This window comes from Sorex fumeus, unplaced genomic scaffold (assembly GCF_029834395.1).
Source record: "Sorex fumeus unplaced genomic scaffold, SorFum_2.1 ptg000094l, whole genome shotgun sequence".
NCBI lineage: Eukaryota > Metazoa > Chordata > Mammalia > Eulipotyphla > Soricidae > Sorex > Sorex fumeus.
Window position 1 is genome coordinate 17107054 of NW_026606151.1, and position 18400 is coordinate 17125453.

Here is an 18400-nt window from a genome sequence, read left to right on the forward strand (position 1 = left end):
TTAATTGAGGTGAAAGCCAATGAGGAAATAGAGCACTTCTGCGAAATTCTCAGGCCATCCAGACCAGTCCTCAGAAGCTAACGTTTGCAGACTATATTTCAGATATCGGCAGCTGCTCAGCTTCTTCACCCAAGGTAGATTGTTGCAGGTCAGGATGGAGAGAGCATAGCAAGCCCAAAATTTCACGAGCAGGTCCTTGTTTTTCTCCTGTCTGCTGGTGTACTCGGATTGGTCCTGGAAAATATTTGTGAGGCCTGTGAGAAAGTGCAGACTCAGGGCTTTTCCCTGGCTCGCCGGATTTAAGTAGCACCAGTATGCCACGCTCTGGAGAAGCAGGATTTTGGGTTTGGATGCCATGGGCTCATTTTGCAGTAGGTTTGCTACTTCTCTCATGTGCGGAGTTGCAAATCGGGCGGCAGTTGGGCCTCCTGTAAAACAAGCATTCGCATTTCTAGAACTGTCTGGGATTATGGAGGAAGGAAGGGACAATTGAGTGCTCAGATTCCTGTTTTATACAAGTGACCTTTTGGCTACTTGGGATTGCCCTTTTATTTTCCCCAAACTCATGTGTTGGTGGGATGAAGGTTGCCTTGCATGGGCATTGAGCAAGTTGCATTGATAAGCATGGAATAAAAAATAAATTCAAAAAATGTTATTTATTTATTTGAAAAATAGACTATAAAAAAATAGACTATAAAACCCTGCTCCCGGAAGTGTGCGGCCACTGTTGCGGCCGCACAACATCTTTTTCCTTTGGAGAACCTGGCAGGCTACCAAAAGTATCCTGCCCGCGCGGCAGAGTCTGGCAGACTTCCCGTGTCGTACTCAATATGCGAAATACCAGTAACAATGATGGGTCTCATTCTCCTAATCCTGAAAGAGCATTGAAATGACTCTTTTAAAATCTCAGGGCTAGGAAGAAGGAGAGGTTACTGGTGCCTGCTCGAGGAAATCGATGGACAACAGGATGGACAACAAGATGATTGTGATTTATTTATTTATTTTGCTTTTTGGGTCACACCCAGAAGTGCTCGGGGGTTACTCCTGGCTCATGCACTCAGGAATTACTCCTGGCGGTGCTTGGGGGACCATATGGGATGCCGGGATCGAACCCAGGTCGGCCGCGTGCAAGGCAAACACCCTACCCACTGTACTATCTCTCCGGCCCCCATAAATTCAAATTTTATTTTTCTTTGGAGGCCACCCTGGCTCAGTGCTCCAGGGGTCACTCCTGGCAACACTCAGTGCACCATGAAGGGTGCTGGGAATGGCGTTGGCCACGTGTGAGACCAATGCCTTAACCTCCTTTCCTCACCCTCTGGCCCGGTGCAAAATAATAGAAGCTCTAGGATATTTTTACTTCGAGGTAACTAAAAACCTGGCAGTGTTCACCTAGCATTCACGAGTCCCTCGGAAGCTCATTTCTGGTTCTCTCTCTTCAACACCTGAAAAAGAGACTGTTGCTTCGGAGCAAAAAGAGGAAACCATGGGGCCGGCGCGATAGTACAGCTCTGAGTGCAGAGCAGGAGTGACCCCTGAGCATTGCTGGGTGTGACCCCAAAAGCCAAAAAAAAAGAGAGAGAGAGAGAGAAAACCACAAGGATAATCCATAGAGCCAGGGTCCAAGGCGGAGGAGGGAGTTTGCACCAGTGTTTTCCTGCTCTTCACTCATCCAACTCTTGCAGATCTGAAATCAGCAAGATTGTTGGTGTGTTCTGGGGTTATACTGGTGGTCCTCAGAGAAGTGTGCAATGCTCGGTAGTGTCCAGGGCTCCTGCATACGGCCCCCTATGCATGGCCAGGAGTCACTCTGGAGCATGGACTACTAGGTGTGGTGCCCAGGTCCTCCCCCCTATAAGACAGACAAATCTACAAATCGACACTTAAAACCTATCAGTTATGGGCTGGAGCGATAGCACAGTGGGTAGGGCGTTTGCCTTGCACGTAGCCGACCCGGGTTTGATTCCCAGCATTCCATAGGGTCCCCTGAGCACCGCCAGGGGTAATTCCTGATGAGCACAGAGCCAGGAGTAACCACTGTGCATCGCTGGGTGTGACCCAAAAAACAAATAAAATAAAATAAAATAAAATAAAAAGACCTACTAGTCAAAGCCTTCTAATTAGATGTAATTAGATGTAGTGGCCAGAGAGAGCAGGGCATTTGTCTTGCAGGCGATCAACCCAGGTTCAAACTCTGGCACTCCACGTGGTTCCCCTGAACCCTGTCCCCTGATCAGGAGTGATCCCTGAGCACAGCACCAGGAATAATCCTCAAGTACGGTCTCAACACTAAACTAACAACAACAACCAAAAATACCAACCAACACTAATGATGAAATAACAGTAGATGTATTGTTGAATAACATCTCTAAAGTTTACATATCCTGGTTTATTAGAAAAAAGATGGAGTTAATTTGGACTTGACTCATTCGAGCAGTAAGGTTAGTTTATTTGTTTGGGGGCCACACCCGGTGTTGTTCAGGGCTTACTCCTGACTCTGTGCTCAGGGATACACTGGTGGTGACTGAGGAACCATATGGAGTGCCAGGAATTGCACCTGGGTTGGCTGTGTGCAAGTCCAGCGCCTTGACTGTTGTACTGTTCCTCCAGCCCTTAGGGGTGTGTTTTCATTCTGATTTGTTTTACTCTTGTTTAGTTTTATTATACAGCAGAGTCTGGCAAGCTTCCCGTGGTGTATACAATATGCCAAAAACAGTAACAATAACGGGTCTCATTCCCCTGACCCTGAAAGAGCCTCCAATATGGCAGCGTTAGGAAAGACGAGTAAGAAGAGGCTGCTAAAATCTCAGGGCTGGAGACAAATGGAGACGTAATACTGGCGCTCGCTCGAGTAAATCTATGAACAACTGGATGACAGTGATACAATGATACAGTGATGGGGTGGGAGGAAGGAGATTGTGCCGCAACTCTCAGTGTTTAAGAATGGTTTCTGGCTTTTTGTTCAGAATTGACCCTTTACAGTTATAGTTTTCAGGAACCATATACTCTTCAGGGAAAAAGTGTCTGGTGCTGGGGAAGGAACTAGGGTCAGTCGCATCCAAGGCAAGCTTTGCTTCCTCTACTATGTCTTCAGCCGCTGAACAAAACAAACAAACAAACAAAAAAGAGCTCAAGGGGCTGGAGAGATAGCACAGCAGGTAGGGCATTTGCCTTGCATGCGGCTGACCCAGGTTCGATTCCCAGCATCCCATATGGTCCGCTGAGCACCACCAGGAGTAACTCCTGAGTGCAGAGCCAGGAGTGTTGCCTCCTGTGCTGCCGGGTGTGACCCCACCCCCCAAAAAAGAAAGCAAAAAAAAAAAAAAAGAGCTCAAGAAAAAGTCATATCTTTGGTGCAAAGATGAAAAACTAATAATTGAGGGATAGTAAAGGATACTGGAATTTTAAGACCAGAGCTATGAAAATCACTTAGTGTTGTAACAAACAAAAAGATTCCAGGGTGTGACTTGCCTTCCAAATGGCTGACCCGGGGTTGATCCTTGACACCCCCTGTACTCCTCCGAGCACCACCAGCGACATCCCAAACCCAACCCAACCCAACCCAACCCAACCCAACCCAACCCAACCCAACCCAACAGCAGCAACAACAACAACAAAACATTTAAAAACACCCATCTTAGTTCAGTTGGTGAGAACAGTACCTGTGAAGGCCAAAAGTCCAATCTTATAGGCAGCTTGAGCTCTCTTATAAATGCTCACAGATTCATTTCCCAAAACACAGCCAAGTTCCTCGATTTTGTCTTTGTGAAAAATACACTCAGATGAAGGGAGGGGCTCGTCCTCCTTTTTCTGAAGGCAGATCTTTTTAAAACCGTCACGGCAGAACCTCCAGAAGCTCCGGCACATTTTCACAAGGCGCTGATAAATCCAAGTTCCAGACTCTCTACAGAACCTGTGCACGGTGTCCACTGCATTGGCAGGCCAGAGGGACTCCATGGGCACACCTTGGGCAGTCGCAGAGGTATGAGGAACTTGGGCAAGCATCACTTAGCAACACCGGAGAACGGAATACAGGTCAGGGTCAAAGGGCAGCGATTCTTCCACCTGGTCCCAGAGGCTCTCCCAGATAGGATCTAATCCAGACTGACTTTCACTTCTCTGGTGCGGAAAATCTCAGTTTAAATGACGACAGGGTCTGTTAACACCCCCTGAGCTCCTTCCTATCTTGGGCACCTTTGCCCAGGGTTGGCCAACTAGGAACTGACCTGTTTTACTTGGACTCTTCCATTGGAAACTGAACTTCCTTCCTTTGATTCCTTCTACCTATCTATGTTGTGGGACCACGTCTAGCAGTGCTAGGGCTAACTCCTAGCCCTGTGCTCGGGGACCACTCCGAGGGGGAGTTGGGGGACTAACTGTAGGGAGTGTGAAGGATTGAACCTAGGTTGACCCGCGGTACTACCCTGTGGACTCGAACACTTTCTTTTTTCATAGGCCAGGGGAACACCCAGCTGTGCTCAGGGCTTACTCCTGGCTCTGTGCTCAGGAGTCGTTCCTGGTGGTACTCAGGGGGCTATATGGGATGCTGGGATTGAATGAGGGTTGGCCATGTTCTAGCAAGTTCCTTACCTGCTGTGTTATTTCTCTGGCCCATCAATCTTTCAATTTATTTTCTCACTTAATCTATCTCTTTTGGGGGAAGGGGTTATAGGTGTTGGGCCACACCTGGTGGTGCTCAGGGAACAATCCTGGTTCTATGCACAGGAGTGCCCCCTGGCAGTGCTCAGGGACCATATGTGTTGCTTGAGATTGAAGCCAGGTTGGCTGCATGCAAGGCAAGCACCTTACCCCTTTGTACTGTAGCTCTGACCCCAATTATATATTTTACACTGAATTTCTTATTTGAATCCTGTACACATTCAATCCCAACTTAGTATCTTCACCTGAATGTCAAGGTTTCTTAGACTTAACTTTTCCTAAATAGAATTCCTGGTCTTCCCTTGAAGCTATTGCTTCTGTTTCCTATCTTGAAATGGGCTATTCCATTTTTCCAGTTATTCAAGTCAAAACTTTTAGATTTATGCTTGCCTATGATCTGTTTCACATCTCACTTCTAATACATCAAGAGATTCTGTTGACTATCTATTCCAGGTAGAAATTTGGACTCCCTATCCAAATGTAGAAGTGTCTACAAAATATATTTGTCTGTATTCTCCAAACATTTATGAATCTTTTAAAGAGGAAAGCCTACTGTCTTTGATGAAGAGATATAAGATAAAGATAATCAAGACTAAAAGATATACTGATGTAGTGACTAAGTACATATAATTAGTCATATGTTATTATAGTGACTACATAAATTTATTAAGGTGTATGCAAGGTGAACTTTATGCTATCTCTGGCCCCAGAAATTATTTTTCATTGCTAAATCAAGTTGGCTGCGTGCAAGGCAAACGCCCTACCACTGTGCTATCGCTCCACAGCGGTAGGGCGTTTGCCTTGCATGCAGCCAACATGGCCGACCCGAGTTCGATTCCTCCGCCCCTCTCGGAGAGCCGGCAAGCTACCAAGAGTATCTCGCCCGCAGGGAAGAGCCTGGCAAGCTCCCTGTGACGTATTCGATATGCCAAACACAGTAACCACAAAGTCTCCAATGGAGACGTTACTGGGCCTGCTTGAGCAAATCGATGAACAATGGGAGGGCCTTTACCTTTACCTTTGCTAAATCAAGCAAAAGCAATTATTAATATTACGTGAGTCATCTGGTAAAGATTTACTTCCGAGTAGGATGTTAGCAGCTCCTCTGATGTAGCTGATGAATAAATTTTATTTATTTTTACTCTTTTGGGGTCATACCCAGTGATTCTCAGGGGTTACTCCTGACTCTACACTTAGAAATAACTCCTGGCGGTGCTCAGGGGACCACGTGGGATGCCGGGGATCAAACCCAGATCGACTGTGTGCGAGGCAAACTCCCTACCCATTGTGTTCTCATTCCGGCCCCCACTGGTGAATATTTTACGGGGGGATCAAACACAAGGAACTCACAGTCTCTGCTCCTAGACATCATAAATATAAAACACAGCTTTCCAATTAGCTTTACAATAAGCTCTCTGAGCAAACAGTATTCTCACGTAGGGAAAAAGGAAATTCAAGAGAATGAATTCAAGTTGACGGTGTAGCATACTGGATCATGTAAACAGCAACTCCAGAGGGGTGATGAAAAAAAAATACAGCAGATTCTGTGTAGGAGACTAGTAATTCAAAAATAATTTTTATTATAACTTACATGATTGAAGGTGATGAATACAAACAAATACCACAGAACTAGAAGTACCCTCACTGTCAACGAAAAAAATGTAATGCAGACGTGAATACAAAAGATATGGAATGACTTCCTCATGCAATATTCAAAAAATAAAAAATACACAAACCAGACCGAACGCTCTGTACCGTCATCTGTGATTTGACTATCTATAAAAAGAATCATTTCATCGCGGTGTCTTAATAAAAGTTAAAAGGAAAAGAATAATCTTGACCATTGAACATAGATTGTGGACTATACATACTAACTCTAGACTGTACACTGTACCTGAAAATGGAGGATATATGTATATATATAATATTTATAAATATACAAACATATATACACATTGTAACTTCACAGTTGAAAGAACTCCTTGCCAGGCTTCCTGACAAACTTCTTTTACTACAAAATGAAATGGGTTCTTTTTAAACGTCCTGCTAAATGGCGAATATTTCAAATGACATCTAAATAATATTTCATACAAACACGTCCAGAGTACAATTGATATTCCACAATTTAAGTTACAGTCACACATATTATTAGGATATCTTGGCATGTCTCACCTCGCATACTCTAAAGAGGAAGAAGAATTATTTGAGAAGAGTTACTGAACAGTCTTGCATTTTGTATTATCCACGTGCATTTCAAAGACAGACATAGTAACTGTTGAACTAACTGTTGATTTAGTTATTTGGCCAAGGATCCACCATCCTAGTGATGAATAATTTTTCTGGGCAGTCACCCTCTCTTGGGGCATTCTTTTTTACCACCTCACTGCAATTTTGACCGAGGCAAGGTCCATTTAGTTTAAATTTGGGGGTTTTTTTGGGGGGGGCATGGTGGGCATACTTGATGGTGCTCTGGGATTACTCCTGACAGTACTCAAGGACCATATGTGGTGTTGGGGATCAAACTTGGGTTGGATACGTGCAAGCCTTGCCCTGGGTCTCCTCCAGCTCATATGGTCCACTTTAATGTCCTTCCCATTTCCCTCCATCAGCATTGTCGCTTCCCTTTTCTTCTACCTCAATGAATATCTTCACAACTTTCAAATTCTACCTCTTTTGGTGTTGATTTGTCAGAGCAGCAAAATGCCTTTATTGTAAAAGTATTATTTAAAAAGGCTCTTGCTTTTGAATGAAAGCAAACAAACAAACTGAAAACTTCGAGTGTCTCTTAAAAAATGAGTAGAACTGTAGCACTGGCCTCCTGTTCATCGATTTGCTCGAGCGGGCACCAGTGACGTCTCTATTGTGAGACTTAAAAAATGAATATGGGGGAAAATCAGTATAGGAATAAGGTAGTTCTTTGTCATGAACCTAGCTTTCCTTTCCTTTCTCTCTCCTTTTTCTCTTTCACCATAACGAACACAAATGATTGGAGAAAATAAAACCAGTGACAAAAGGCTAAAAAAAAATGAAATGAAGAAAATGCCAAGTCCTCCTAAGTGTCATTTCCCCAAGTTCTGCAGGCAAACTTTTACTTGAAGATAATCTTTTTCTTGTGCTTCACATTGAAGGTTAAAATTAGGTAGCTGAAGAGGGTGGGGCGGGGGGGGGGGGGGAGCATTCGACCCTGAGAAACACGACAGAGAAAAACTGCAAGGCATTTGATAGTTATCAAAGTATCACATGATTATTTCAAGCTCATAGAGGAACGTCCAAAAAAGTACAAAGATGGCTACTTTGAAAATCCCATATATACTAGGTGAATTTTTTTTTTCTTTCCACTAAGTATTGTCGAACGCAACCAATGAAGTAATCTACAGAATTCTACCTAGCCCTAGTCTGTTGGCCAAAGGGGCACGGAGATGGGTACTGTCACCTGGACTTTGACTTCTGTCCTCAGCAGGTTCAATTTCCAGATGACCTCAAGAGAACTCTTCAAGTGTTCAACACATTCCAAGGAAACCACAGAACCGGCTTGATTTCAGGGCCGCAGACAGAGGCAGCTGTCGGGCCGCGCCAGCTTGTTCCTCAGAAGGCTGTGGCCACTTCCGTTCCTGGCCGACCTCCGGCTGTAGCACAGTCTCGAGGAAATTTGTCCAGCTGTTCGTAGGCCAGCCGCCCATCTTCTCCTGGACACAGGACATTGACCATGAACACCGAGCCGAACTTGTCATTTGTCACTCAGAATAACAAATAGCACCGTGGGCTGCTGTATTTTGCCCATATTGGACTTAGTAAAGGACAGATCATTCTCGGGGCTGGAGCAATAGCACAGCGGGTAGGGCGTTTGCCTTGCATGCGACTGACCCGGGTTCGAGTCTCAGCATCCCATAGGGTCCCCCGAGCACCACCAGGAGTAATTCCTGAGTGCAGAGCCAGGGGTAACTCCTGAGCATCGCGGGGTGAGACCCAAAAACCAAAAAAAAAAAAAAAAAAAAAAGAAAAATTATTCTCTTAAAAAAATGTAAATGATGGCGAATGGGCACTGGTGGAGGGATGGGTACTGGATCATTGTATCACTGAAACCCAAGCACAAAAATTTGTAAGTCTACAACTGTACCTCATGTTGTTTCACTAATAAAAATTTAAAAAAAAATTATTCTCTGGAAAACAATAGCAACACCACCCCTCTCCCCCCACCAAAAAAAACCCCAAAAAACAAAAAAAACAATGACTGAATACAAGAGAGGCTGGTGAGTCCCGGAAGCTGCTAACCCGGTGACCCGTGGACATTGGCGAGAGGGCAGTGGACTGGGGGAGTCGTCCAGGCAGCATCCCAGGTCAAACAGGCAAGATGACTGGTCCTGCCTGCTACCGCAGGGGCCGCACGGGGGATTTGGTGAAAACTCAAAGCGTTCGCACGCTGACGCTGGTGCATGCCCCCTGCCAGCTCCCACTCAACGCGCACCAGACACAGCCAGGTTGTGTTCCCGTGGGTCAGCTGCTCTGGGGACAGGAGCCCTGGGGCCTTACTAGGCCAGCGCCTTTGTCTGCCTTCAGTGCTCTGCTGGATGTGTAAGGGGGGAAAGAAGCTCAAATAAATAACACCCTGGCAGAGTTTTAAGTAATTAAATCATTGCTGGGCCTGAGATGGGATGTCAGGCATTTGCTTTGTAGGCAGCCGATGCTGGGTTGCTCCCTGGCACTGCATGCGGTCCCCTCAGCACCGCCAGGGATGACTCCTAAGCATGGAGCTGCCTCCTGGCTCTGTGCTCACTCCTGGTGGGCTTGGGGGACCACATGGGATGCTGAGGACTGAACTCTGCTTGGCCACTGCAAGGAAAATGCCCTACCTGCTGTACTATCGCTCCAGCCCCAATAAATGATTTTTTTTGAGGGGGGGGGGTCACACCCAGTGATGCTCAGGGGTTATTCCTGGCTCATGCACTCAGGAATTATTCCTGGCGGTGCTCGGGGGACCATATGGGATGCTGGCAATTGAACTCAGGTTGGCCTCGTGCAAGGCAAATGCCCTACCCGCTGTGCTATCGTGTCAGCCCCAGTAAATGGGATTTTTACGGTGATTATAAGTATCATGAGATCCTCTCTGACCTGATTAAGTAAGCCGCCAGAGTCAAACTAGGATGGCTTTTTTCCAACCAGTATCACTGTCTGGATTATACTTAAGAACTTCTATAGCGCCAGAGGGATGAGGCCCAGGCCCTGCATGTGGCTGAACCAGATGAGATCCCCAGCACGGCATGGGGTTCCCTGAGCACTGCCAGGGATCACCCAAGACCCCAAATCACCACCAGAAAAACCTTTCATGAGTCTACTAGGGTTTTCATACTTTGAGAACATAACAGAAAATAAAAAAGGAAAAACAAACAAGAACGTGATGGAGTGTTACGAGAGTAAAATTAAGACAACTAAATATGTATATATAAAATATGGATTATATATAACACATGTATAACATATTATATAATATCTAAAATAGATCGTATAATATATAAAAATATATAAATACATATAAAATCTATAGTCACTGTCACTGTCCTCCTGTTGTTTATCGATTTGCTCGAGCAGGCCCAGTAATGTCTGCATTGTGAGACTTGTTGATACTGTGTTTGGCATATCAAATATGTCACGGGTAGCTTGCCAGACTTTGCTGTGCGGGTGCGATACTTGTAAAAAAAATCTAATATATATATATATTTATTCAGAGTTAAAAAGCTTCACTCCACCCACCCACTTTCTCTCCAAATTAAATCTGCTAGATATGAACCTTTTGAAAGTAAAGTGAAGATGAAAAGTTCTGAATATTCCAGAATGAAATAAACACTATAGTGTTGGTGCTCAAGCGGGGCTGGGCAGAGAAGTGATGAGCTTTGGGCATCCTTGTGAGCTGGGCCATCACTTTCTCAGTGCCACCCCCGTGGGCAGCTCTGCCTGGCTCCAGACCTCTTGCCTCTGCTTCGGGCTTTCACTTTCACATTCTTGATTCCAAGGAGTATAGAGATTGACGGGCTGGAGCAATAGCACAGCAGATGAGATATTTGCCTTGCATGCGGTCGACCCAGGTTTGATTCCCCGGCCCCTCTCGGAGAGCCCGGCAAGCTACCTGACGTATTCAATATGCCAAAAACAGTAACAAGTCTCACAATGGAGACATTACTGGTGCCCGCTCCAGCAAATCGATGAGCAACGGGAGGACAGTGCTACAGAGACTGATGAAGCCATCTAAAGTCCTGACACCCAGTTGCTCCGACTGTGCATATGTGATTGTGTGTGATTGTGTGACTGTGTGTGTGTGTGTGTGTATGTGTGTGACCAGAGAGCCTATAAGGGGAATGACCCCCAAATTTTTTCCTTCCCATTCCTTTCCAGAGTGCCAGATGTCAGCAAGCCCGTAACCATCAACCCAAACCGCGGAAACAACCCAACTCACCAAGAGACAACAGAGTTTCCGAGGCCACGTTTCGGATCTCTTCAGTATCGGACTGACACAAAGTCACCAGCATTTTAATGCTTTCGGTAGCCTATGGGGAGGAAACAGAGAAAACAGTTTTTTGACATTTTCTGACATTTCTGTCCTGGTCCCATGAGACAACTGACTGGAGCTTTGGTCTTTTGATTTGTTTTGTTTTGGTTTTGGAAGCGGGGTACACCTGGCCGTGCTCAGGGCTTACTCCTGGCTCTGCGCTCAGTGATCACCCCAGGTGGGCTTGGAGGACCACATGCAGGCCGGGGATCAAACCTGGGTCGGCTGCATGCAAGGCAAGTGCTCTATCCACTCTACTATCACTCACCCCCCCCCCCCCCCACGGAATCTTGGCTGCTGAACCCCCCGGGCTTTCATATCTTTCTTTTTCTCTCTAAGACCACCTCTGACAGCCAGAGAGGATGGTGCTCTTCTGACTGAAATAGCCCTTAGGGAGGGAGTGGAGGATTTGTGACCAGGGTTAATTTCTATTTTTTTTTTTTTTTTTTTGCTTTTCGGGTCACACCTGGTGATGCACAGGGGTTACCCTGGCTCTGCACTCAGAAGTTACTCCTGGCGGTGCTCAGGGGATCATATGGGATGCTGGGAATTGAACCCGGGTCGGCCGTGTGCAAGGCAAATGCCCTACCCGCTGTGCTATCTCTCCAGCCCACTCAGGGCTAATTTCAAATGAAAAAATTACTTCATTTGGGCTGGAACGATAGCATAGTGGGGAGGGCATTTGCCTTGCACGCAGCCAACCCAGATTTGATTCCCTGCATCCTGTATGGTCCCTGGAGCGCTGCCAGAAGTAATTCTTGAGTGCAGAGCCAGGAGTAAACCCTGTGCATCACCAATGTGATGCAAAAAAAAAAAAAAAAAAAGAAAAAAAATTACTTCATTTTCCCCGCTATTTCCTGTCTATAAAACAAAACAAAATTACTTCATTTTCCCCTGCTATTTCCTGTCTATAAAATAAAACAAAATCGGGCTAGAGCGATAGCACTGCGGGTAGGGTGTTTGCCTTGATGCAGCCAATCGGGGTTTGATGCCCAGCATTCCATATAGGTCCCCTGAGCACCGCTAGGGGTAATTCCTGAGTGCAGAGCTTGGAGTAACCCCTGTGCATCATCAGGTGTGATCCAAAAAGAAAAAAAAAAAAATCAGTGGAATCATCCTATCATCTCTTTGGGGATAAGACATACTTCTCTAATATGGATCCTTAGGCAAACTTATTATTATTATCATTATTATTATTATTATTATTATTATGTGTGTGCTACAGGAAAAAAACTTTTCTGAAATTTATTGACAGGGACAGAAGAGACACTGAGTTATTCTTCAGAGATTCCAAAGCCACTCCCGCCCCCCCAACCAATACGCATTGCTAAGGAGAGGGGAAACGGCCAGACAGGAGTTGGGGATTCTGCCTGGGTTTCTCCGAGCTGAGGGGCAGGGCGGGGTGCAGGGGGCCCGAAGCGGGGCTTTATTTACCTCCAGACTCTTCAAGGCCAGGCACGCTGCCTTTTGGAGCTGCAGGTTTGTCTTTGTTAGTGCTTCACAGTAGTAGAGCAAGGCCTGGAAGAGGGGGGTGGACACCGGAAACATCAGGATTTGTCTGTGAGTGGGGTGTGCGTATATCTCTTAAAATATACATTTTTATACAATATACTGTAGATATCACATGTAACATGTAAATACTATATGCCATATTTTTATTTCCTGAGACAAATGACAGCATAAAACCAGAACATCGGGGGCTGGAGCGATAGCACAGTGGGTAGGGAGTTTGCCTTGAGCACAGCCGACCCGGGTTCGATCCCCAGCATCCCATCTGGTCTCCCAATCATTGCCAGGAGTAACTTCTGAGTGCAGAGTCAGGTGTGACCCAGAAAGCAAAAAACAAACAAACAAACAAACAACCCCTCCAAAAAAAAAACCAATCCAAAACATTGGGCATAATCTTTTTTGAAAAATATCCATTAAAAATCATGTTTTAGGCTGGAGAGATGGAACAGCAGGTAAGGTGCTTGCCTTGCACATGTCCTACCCAGGTTCAATCCCTGGAGTCCCATAATGTCACCCCAAATCCTCCAGGAGTGATCTCTGAGCATAAAGCCAGGAGTAACCCTGAGCACTACCAGGTGTGAGCCCCACCCTCCAAAAAAAAATTGGAAAAAACAAAAAAAAAAAACCACCACGTTTTTGTTGTTATTGTTGCTTTTTTTTTCTTTTCGGGTCATTGGGTCATTGGGTAACCCCGGCAATGCACAGGGGTTACTCCTGGCTCTGCACACAGCAGTTACTCCTGGTGGTGCTCAGGGGACCATATGGAATGTTGGGAGTCGAACCTGGGTCAGCCGCGTGCAAGGCAAACATCCTACCTGCTGTGCTATCACTCCAGCCCCAGTTGCTTTGGATTTTTGGCCACATCCAATGATGCTCAGGGCTTACTCCTGGCTCTGTGCTCATGGATCACTCCTGGCAGTGTTCGGGGGACAGTATGGGGGGCCAGGGACTGAACCTGAGTCTGCTGTGTCCAAGGCAAGCACCCCACCCACTGTATTATCTCTCTAGCCCCCCCAAACCTACGTTTCTTATGCGAGTCAATTCTCTCTCCAGCACCTGGGCGCTGTGTACCTTCTCCACCCCAATGTGTACCAGCATGGCTGAGGGCATCACTGATACCGATGAAAGAGCTGAGCGTGGGGTCAGCCACTGAAGGACAGGCTGGTCAGGAGATGCCATAAGAGCCCTCCAAGGGGCAGCTCCAGCTACGGTTCAACATGCCCAGTTCTCCCAGTTTTCCAGAAGATCTCCATCGTTTCTACCAGTGGAGGTGAACTTCACATGCCATGACGTTCACACATGCATCACCCAAGTACCAAGGCGGCATGTTTAAAACCCCGGTTTCCATCTATCCCTAAGAAATAAAATAAAGGGTATCGACTCCTGGTGTTTCAGTTTTGGGGGAGAAGGACTTCCCGGAAAGTGCTCAGGGAGCCCAGAGATCACTCTAGTTGGCTTGAGGTTTGGTCCCAGCAAAGCCAGGGCCACCAGGACCCTAGGAGGGGATTTGTGGTGGTGGCGGTGTGTGTATGTGTGTGTGTGTGGGGGGGGGGGGGGGGCTTGCAATGCCAGGGATGGACACAGGGCCTAGAGCATGCAAGGCATGTGCCCCCCACTGCCGAGCTGTTTCCCGGGGGCACTCAAATAGTTTGTAGGAGAATTAGAAACTATAGCCATTCCCTTATAATTTCGGAATATTCTTATCACCCCTGAAAGAAATCCTGTCCTCTTGGCAGGCATTGCCTTTGTCTCTGCTCGTCAGTCCCCGGGAACCAATCATCTACTCTCTGTTCTCTCCGTCTCTGGATTTAGGGAGTCAGGACACATGAGAGAGGCAGAACAATATAATATGTAGGATGTTGCTTCTCTTTCTTTCACTGAGCGTAACATTTCCGAGTTTCATGCATCCAGCATGTGCCACTATGCCATTCCTAGTTATCTTGAAAACACTTTCTCCTTCTTTCCTTCCTTCCTTCCTTCCTTCCTTCCTTCCTTCCTTCCTTCCTTCCTTCCTTCCTCTCTCTCTCTCTTTCTTTCTTTCTTTCTTTCTTTCTTTCCATCTTTATTTCTTTCCATCTTTCTTTCCATCTTTCATTTCTCTCTCCTTTTCTTCCTTTTTTCTTTCTTTGATCCTTTCTCTTCTTTCTCTCCTTTCTTTCTCTTTCTTTAATTTCTCTCCTTTCTTTCTCTCCCTCCCTCCCTCCCTTCCTTCCTTCCTTCCTTCCTTCCTTCCTATCTTTCTTTCATTTCTCTCTCCTTCTCTTTCTTTTTTTTCATTTTTTATAATTTTATTTATTGAATCACCGTAAGAGCAGTTACAAAACTTTCGGGTTTAAGTCTCGGTCATACAATGAAACACCCAACCCTTCACCAGTGCCTATTCTCCATTCTTTCCTTTTTCTTTCTTTGATCTGTTCTCTTCTTTCTCTTTCTCTCCTTTCTCTCTTTCTCTTTCCTTTTTCTTTCTTTCTCTCCCTTTCTTTCTTTCTTTCTTTCTTTCTTTCTTTCTTTCTTTCTTTCTTTCTTTCTTTCCTCTTTCTCTCTTGTGCTGGTGGTGGCAGCTGTGGACCACACAATGGTGTCAGGGGAGCATATGTGGCGCCTCAGATTAAACAGGGCCGTTGGTGTGCCAGGCAGCACCCTACCCCCGTACTATCTCTCCGGTCCAAAGTTGAAAATATTTCACTGCAGGGCTTCGACACCGCATTTCATTTATGCATCTCTGATGGACATTTGGATGGTTTCCACTGTCTGGCTATTCTAAGTAACAGCACTAATAAAAACCCCATTTTACTTAACCTTCCACAGAGCCAAGTGGCATCTGACCCTCAGGGTTGGTCCTTGTTTAAACTATAAAGTGGATGAGCTTTATTTAGCATACAACTTCTCTATTTTCTTCTCTGCTTCCCACACTTTTTCTTTATTTACCCTTCCTAAGAGCCTTCAAAGTTGAAAGATTAGCCTCTCTAAAAACATACTTCCCAAAACTTAAAAATAATTGATAATACTTTAAATTAAACCCCTCTTGAGCATGTCTGGAGCACAACAGTGATTCACCAGGAATGAGGTGCTGAGTGTATTCAGCTATAATGAATGAAGTGTTGAGTGTATTCAGTTATGATGAATGAATGAAGTGCTGAGTGTATTCAGCTATAATGAATGAATGAATGAAGTGCTGAGTGTATTCAGCTATAATGAATGAATGAATGAAGTGCTAAGTGTATTCAGCTATAATGAGTGAATGAGGAGCTAAGTATATTGTCCTCTAACGAATGAAGTGTTGTTTATTCCGCTGCGATAAGATAACAGTTTGACATCTGTAACAAAAAGGAATTTGAAGGGATTGTGCAAAATGGAAAGAAGTCAGAAGGAGAAGGACAAATAATGGGTGTTTTCAGCTGTGTGTGCAATGTTAGGAAACAAAGTGTATGAACAGACAAAACAAAATGGTAACACATTTGTGGACATTGGCAACCAACCAAAGGGAAAAGGGGTAGAGGTGGGGGTGAAGGGTTAATGGGTGGTGGAGGAATTACTTCAAAAATAAAAACAAGGGGCCAGCCATAGTAGAGTGGGTAGGGCATTTGCCTTGGAGGCAGCTGACCCAGGTTTGATCCTGGCATCAACAAATCAGGGCTGGAGCAATAGAACAGTGGGTAAGTCGTTTGCCTTGCATGTGGCCAACCTGGAATCCCATATGGTCCTCTGAGCACCACCAGGAGTAATTCTTGAGTGCAGAGCCAGGAGTAACCCCTGTGCATCACCGGGTGTGACCCAACAATCAAACAAACAAACAAACAAACCCAAACAAAACAAAATCACCCCCAAAATCAAAATCAAAACCAAAATCTTGCTCCAGAGATAGTATTTGGTTAAATCTCTTGCCTTGCATACAACTGAGGCCTGTTTAATTCCCCACACTGCATATGATCCCCTTGGTCACCTGAGAAGTGACCCCCAAGGCAGTGGCAGGAATAAGCCCTGAGCACTGCTGGGTGTGGCCCCCAAATTAAAGAAAAAAAAAAAACAAAATAGAACAGCATGTTCTGTTTAAGAGAGAAACAATACATGTATGCTAATTAGACAGAGGAAGAACCAGAATATTTACTAAATTTTTCTGAGCTTATTGGCATCTGTTTAGAGCATATCTCTATAGTTTTCATTGGAAGAAATGCATGGATATTAAGGAGGAAAAAAAGGGGTCTAGAGTGATAGCACAGCGGGTAGGGCATTTGCCTTGCATGCGGCCGACCTAGGTTCGATTCCCAGCATCCCATATGGTCCCCTGAGCACCGCCAGTGGTAATTCCTGAGTGCAGAGCCAGGAGTAACTCCTGAGCATTGCCAGGTGTGACCCAAAAAGGGAAAAAAAAAGGAGAAAAAAAAAAACCAGAAGTTGGCAAAAAATGATCAGTAAACGGCAGAGGTTAAACAAGTTCTGGCTTGGTGTCTGGGATCCCGGGCCTCACCTTTTCCCTGAAATGCTTGTTTCTGGAAGCCGCTGCCAAGTGGAGCATCACAGCTTCACACACTTCACTGTTGTCCCCGGTCAACAGCAGGGCCAGAGTCCTGAGCACTTCCTGAGGGGCCGGGAGACTGCTGGGGGCCAGGTCACTCATGGCCTGCAGAAGTTTCTCATCTCGTAGCGATTGCAGGGTTTGCACCATGGAGACTAGAGGGAAAAACAACAACAGCAAAAAGTCACCTTCTAGCAGTAAAGTCACATGCACATTGAACATATAAATGAGGGCCAGAGAGATAGTGCAATGGGTAGGGCTCTTGTGACCCCTAATAGTCGACATGGTGCTGAGCCCTGGTCAGGAGTGATCCTTGAGCACAGAGTCAAGAGTAGTCCTTGAGCACTGCTGTGTGTGGCCCCAAAGTCAAGCCAAACCAATATTAAACCAAAATCTGAGACCCAATTGAGACTCAACTCTCTGTGAATAAAGCTAATAATCATTGCAAAGAATTAATACACGAGCTCTGATGTCCAGTTAAAAACAGGGTATAAGGAGAGGCTGTACAGCAGGTAAGGCACTTGAAAGCTTAAGACCCAGGTTCAATCCCTGGTTTCCACATATGATCCTTGTTTTTCTTTCTTTCTTTCTTTCTTTCTTTCTTTCTTTCTTTCTTTCTTTCTTTCTTTTTTGCTTTTTGGGTCACGCCCCGTGATGCTCAGAGGTTATTCCTGGCTCCGCACTCAGCAATTACTCCTGGTGGTATTCAGGGGATCGTATGGGATGCCGGGGACTGAATCAGGGTCAGCCACATCAAGACAAATGCCCTCCCCACTGTACTATCACTCTGGCCCCATCACATATAGTCCCTTAAACTCCTCAGGACCCCTGAGCACAGAGCCAGGAGTAAGCCTTGGGTATAGCCAGGTGTGGCCCTCCTCTACTGCCCTCCCCCCAAACAAACAGTAAATTGAGATATAAGATTTTATAAATGGTAATTGCACTGTCTTCCCATTGTTCATCAATTTGCTCGAGCGGGCACCAGTAACGTCTCCATTGTGAGACTTGTTACTGTTTTTGGCATATTGAATACCCCACGGGGAGCTTGCCAGGTTCTGCCGTGCGGGCAGGATACTCTCGGTAGATTGTCGGGCTCTCTGAGAGGGACAGAGGAATCAAACCCGGGTTAGCCGCATGCAAGGCAAACGCCCTACCTGCTGTGCTATCAAAAATTT

The 18400-nt window shown here is 45.6% G+C and overlaps 2 protein-coding genes across 3 annotated transcripts in view; both read right to left on the reverse strand.

The window, feature by feature from the left end:
* Positions 1-3867, reverse strand: ARMH2 (armadillo like helical domain containing 2). Its single transcript, XM_056132136.1, has 2 exons — positions 3663-3867; positions 1-428 (listed from the first exon to the last, which is right to left on the reverse strand). Exons 1-2 carry the CDS (start codon positions 3865-3867, stop codon positions 1-3), a joined length of 633 nt encoding a protein of 210 aa, XP_055988111.1.
* A 4337-nt stretch (positions 3868-8204) lies between these two features.
* The window catches only part of RIPOR2 (RHO family interacting cell polarization regulator 2), a 62342-nt gene continuing 52146 nt past the window's right edge, over positions 8205-18400 (reverse strand). For both annotated transcript variants that reach the window (XM_056132282.1, XM_056132281.1), the window contains 4 exons: positions 17178-17380; positions 12635-12718; positions 11108-11198; positions 8205-8345 (listed from right to left, as the gene is read on the reverse strand). In XM_056132282.1, the coding sequence (XP_055988257.1) occupies positions 8245-8345; positions 11108-11198; positions 12635-12718; positions 17178-17380 (479 nt within the window). In that variant the 3' untranslated portion in view covers positions 8205-8244. The remainder of the gene's footprint in view (positions 8346-11107; positions 11199-12634; positions 12719-17177; positions 17381-18400) is intronic.